Source organism: Periophthalmus magnuspinnatus, chromosome 15 (assembly GCF_009829125.3).
Source record: "Periophthalmus magnuspinnatus isolate fPerMag1 chromosome 15, fPerMag1.2.pri, whole genome shotgun sequence".
Classification (NCBI taxonomy): domain Eukaryota; kingdom Metazoa; phylum Chordata; class Actinopteri; order Gobiiformes; family Gobiidae; genus Periophthalmus; species Periophthalmus magnuspinnatus.
In genome coordinates this window covers 32557845-32562439 of record NC_047140.1, presented here as the reverse complement: position 1 = coordinate 32562439, position 4595 = coordinate 32557845, and the positions used below count along the sequence as shown (strand labels likewise).

Here is a 4595-nt window from a genome sequence, read left to right as displayed (position 1 = left end):
CTGGAGACACATGTTTTCCAAAGTTTGGGTGAATTTAAATAAATAAATGTTCTGACTCCAGTCGAGGTTTTACCTTGGCTTGTTTCACGGCCGTGAGGCTGTTCTGCATCTTCATGGCTTCAATCACACAAATCTCCTGACCCTCTGCAACCTGCACACACGACACACACAGACGTGACACACATATACATATACACACACACACACACACACACACACACCCCGACGTGACACACACAGACGTGACAAACACAGACATATACACACACGACACACACGTGTCAGTTCATATATCCCAGATTCCCGGTGCATGAGCCTCTTTGATTCTGTGCAGTTTCTTCCAACATTCAACACATTCATGAGTAAAAGTCTAAACTCAGCTCCTGTGACGTTTCCTCTGATCAGTGAAAAACAGAAACAACAAAACTGAAGCGTCATGTTTTTTCACTAAAGCAGCTGTAAAGTGCTCTCAGTATTCACTCGTCTGATTGGCTCATGTGAGGAGGAGGAGCAAATCTGACCTCAGCCTTTTCCCTAAATAAGTGAATAGTTCTCGCCCGGACGCGAGGTCTCGTGGGCTCGTCTTCAAAAGGCGCTGACTGCAGCAGCAGAGCCTCAGTTTTTCGTGTGTGCGGTTTATTTGTGGGAAGAGCCGCAGACGGCTCGTCTGCAGACAGAGGGGTCAGTCTGCAGAGGGGTCAGTCTGCAGACAGAGGGGTCAGTCTGCAGAGGGGTCAGTCTGCAGACAGAGGGGTCAGTCTGCAGAGGGGTCAGTCTTCACTGCTCATGGACTATTGTAGTGTTGGAGTATGGAGTATTGTAGTACTGGATGTCATTTTGCTAGTACATGTGTTTATTTGTATATTTATCTGCAGTTCCTCGAGCTCTGTACCGTATCTCCGACTTTGACGGACACGGCGATGACCGTCCCGGGCATCGGGGACCTCAGGATGCTGGTGGTGTCCTCTGGGACCTTCTCGGGCATGAGAGAGTTGAGCTCTGCAGCCAGAGTGGTCAGAACACGCAGCTTAAACTGGACACAACACAAAAACATCACACAAGTAAAAATGGATTTAATTTACATTTGAATTCACTTTGAGGAGCACAGTGTGAGGAGCACAGTGTGAGGAGCACAGTGTGAGGAGCACAGTGTGAGGAGCACAGTGTGAGGAGCACAGTGTGAGGAGCACAGTGTGAGGAGCACAGTGTGAGGAGCACAGTGTGAGGAGCACAGTGTGAGGAGCACAGTGTGAGGAGCACAGTGTGAGGAGCACAGTGTGAGGAGCACAGTGTGAGGAGCACAGTGTGAGGAGCACAGTGTGAGGAGCACAGTGTGAGGAGCACAGTTCTGTCGAGTGTTTCAGGTGTTTATCTTCATGTTTCTTTACAGATTCTTCTACAGGACAAAAACTCTTAATGTTTCCACTTTGTACATTTAGTAAATGAAAAAAGTGAACGACTAATGTTTTTTTTAATATTTCACATCCAAATCCTCAAAGGCTCCGCCCCTTTTGCTTTGTTAAAAAATATGTAGTAGAGATATTTTACGTTTCTTTACTACAGAACTCTGTATATGTCGTTTCATATAACTGAGGTCTTTTGTGTGTATAAAAAGTAGAAAGAAGTAATAAGGAAAAAAAACAGAATGAGGCTGTGTCCAAACGTTTGGTCGAGTTGTACTTTAGATAAAAATACAGAAATGATAAAACAGAAGTGGAGGATCTTACCGAGGTGCCGAGGAACTGGAGGAACATTTCACCTGAAGCAGCTCGAGACAAACACTAAAAGAAAACAGAGTTAATACCTGAGAGCGCCCTCTTCTGGTGCAAAGGGAGCAGAGCGTCTCACCTGGAGCATTCTGGGAGTGTCGTTTATGGTCAGAGGCAAAAGGGGAGACGCCAGGTTCCAGTCTCCAGTCACCTGCACCTCCTCATCGTCCACACAAACCTCAACACAAACCACAAAACACGTCACAACAACACAAAACATCACAACAGCACAAAACACGTCACAACACGTCACAACAACACAAAACATCACAAAACATCACAACACGTCACAACAGTCATGTCACGTGACTTTCAGAATAAAAGACTCTGTTTGTTGCTGAAGGTTCGACTAAAGACTCACAGTGAAGGTTTTTCCAGATTTAGTGACACTGACGTCGTGAAGTTCTTTTCCGAGCTCCACACAGAGCTCCCACCTGCTCCTGTCCACGGGGCTGCAGGCCACTCTGCAACAACAACAACACGGCTCAGCAACACCACCACCTCCATCACCTCCACCTCCATCACCATCACCATCACCACCACCTCCTCCATCTCCTCCTCCGTTGCTGTAGTCCACTAAGGTTCATCTGGTCTCTTGACACTTTTAATCGATTCTTTTCCAGACCGAGGTTTAGTTTGTTTTCATTCCTGACAGTTTGGACTCATCACTTGTGCCTCAGTGTTTGAATCAGACCTGACACATCGTCGCACGTCAAACAGGTTTTGGCGCTGTCATTTGTCTCTGCTGTCAGACTCGTCGTTTCCTCTCACCACAAATTTCCGTCCCATATCCAACCTCCCTTTTCTGTCTAAAATCCTGGAACGTGTCGTCGCCGCCCAACTCCAAACCCACCTCACCTCAAACAGTCTCTATGAACCCTTCCAGTCCGGCGTCCGTCCCAAACACAGCACCGAAACAGCTCTGCTCAAAGTTACAAATGATCTCCTCCTCTCCTCCGACTCTGGCCACCTCTCCATCCTCATCCTCTTGGACCTCACTGCAACTTTCGACACAATCAGCCACTCCATCCTCCTGTCCCGCCTCAAAAACTCACTCAGCATCACCGGCTCTGCTCTCCTCTGGCTCCAGTCCTACCTCACAAACCGGCAACAGTTCTTTCACTTCAACCATTGCTCCTCCTCCATAGCCCCCCTACAGCAGGGAGTCCCCCAAGGTTCGGTGCTTGGTCCTCTCCTCTTCATTCTCTACATCCTCCCCCTCGGCAACATCATTCGTCGTCACGGTCTTCGTTTTCACTGCTACGACATCCAACTTTACATCTCCACAACATCCATCAACCCCACAATCCACTCCACTCTCACCCACTGCCTAACAGACATCAAAAACTGGATGAATCACAACTTCCTCAAACTTAACAGCGACAAAACAGACTTCATCATCATCGGTCCACACAACATCGCCAAATCCTCACAACACTTCACCCTCCACTTTGACAACACCACACTCTCTCCATCCTCACTCATCCGTAACCTCGGTGTGCTCCTCGACCCCACTCTTTCACTTGAACCCCACGTCAAGCACATAACCTGGACTGCATTCTTTCACCTCAAAAACATAGCCCGTCTCCGCCCATCACTCACCTTCTCTGCCGCTGAGACTCTCATCCACGCATTCATCACATCCAGAATCGACTACTGCAATAGCATCCTCTACGGTCCACCATCCAAAACCCTCAACAGACTACAGTACATCCAGAACTCCGCCGCCCGCCTCCTCACCCGCTCACGTGAACACATCACTCCTGTCCTCCACAAGCTCCACTGGCTCCCCGTCCCTCAGCGCATCCACTTCAAAATCCTCCTCATCACATTCAAATCTCTCCACAACCTGGCCCCTCCTCACAGACCTGCTCCACCTCCACACTCCATCTCGATCCCTCCGCTCCTCCAGCTCCAACCTCCTGTCCCTGCCCTGTAGGACCAAGCTCCGAACCTGGGGGGACAGAGCCGTCTCCATCGCTGCCCCCACCCTCTGGAACTCACTACCTAAACCCCTCCGTGACCTCTGTGAGATTATTATTCCATGTAATATGGTAAATCATACTTTGTACTCCTGTTTACGTGTGCGCCAACGTGGCATGAGATTGTATATGTACCCTGAACCTCCATATATGATGATACTTTGAAAGATCAGCTAAAAATGCTTGTTTTTGTGCACTTTGTCTTCATTGAACCCAGATAACAATCTGCGTGCTGTACATTTCTAGCTAATTATTGAGGAATTATGACGTGTGTTAACTAGTATATAAGGAGCCACAGTAGAGATGTAAAACAGGAGACAGTTGGTGTTTCATTCGATTGATGCCTGCATCTGCTGAATAAAGAGACTGATTTGAAACTGCCCGGCCTTCTCGACTCCTGCTTCTAGTTCGCCGTCCAGGAAAACTGACAGTTTTGGTGACCCCTGACGTGATGCTAAGTCCTGGTCGCAAGGGCGAACCTTCTCCTCCACAGAACGCCTGAGAAAGACATCGCAAAAACGAGCGCTCCAAAAGACGGTACGACAGAGGCCTTTTTCATAGAATTTCTGTCAATTGGTTTAATGCTAAATTAATGTGATGTGCTCTTGGGACATTCTGTGCAATTAATTGTTATAACTTTAAATTAGTAAGTATTTCCGTGTTTATGGCTTAGCACGAAGAGAGAAAAAAAGCACTAGGAATTAATAATAAATAGCAAGTTTACACTTAGATCAGGTAAAGTGTAATTAGAAACAAATTTAATCATTTCCGTGTTTATGGCTTAGCACGAAGAGAGAAAAAAAGCACTAGGAATTAACAATAAGTAGCAAGTTTAGACTTTGAT

At 47.2% G+C, this 4595-nt stretch overlaps 1 protein-coding gene across 1 annotated transcript in view; it reads right to left on the bottom strand.

The window, feature by feature from the left end:
* The window catches only part of pcca (propionyl-CoA carboxylase subunit alpha), a 30771-nt gene that overhangs the window by 1080 nt on the left and 25096 nt on the right, over positions 1 to 4595 (bottom strand). Inside the window, exons 18-22 of the mRNA XM_033979358.2 lie at positions 2131 to 2233; positions 1849 to 1947; positions 1728 to 1781; positions 893 to 1033; positions 74 to 151 (exon numbers count right to left, since the gene is read on the bottom strand). Of these exons, the coding sequence (XP_033835249.1) occupies positions 74 to 151; positions 893 to 1033; positions 1728 to 1781; positions 1849 to 1947; positions 2131 to 2233 (475 nt within the window). The remainder of the gene's footprint in view (positions 1 to 73; positions 152 to 892; positions 1034 to 1727; positions 1782 to 1848; positions 1948 to 2130; positions 2234 to 4595) is intronic.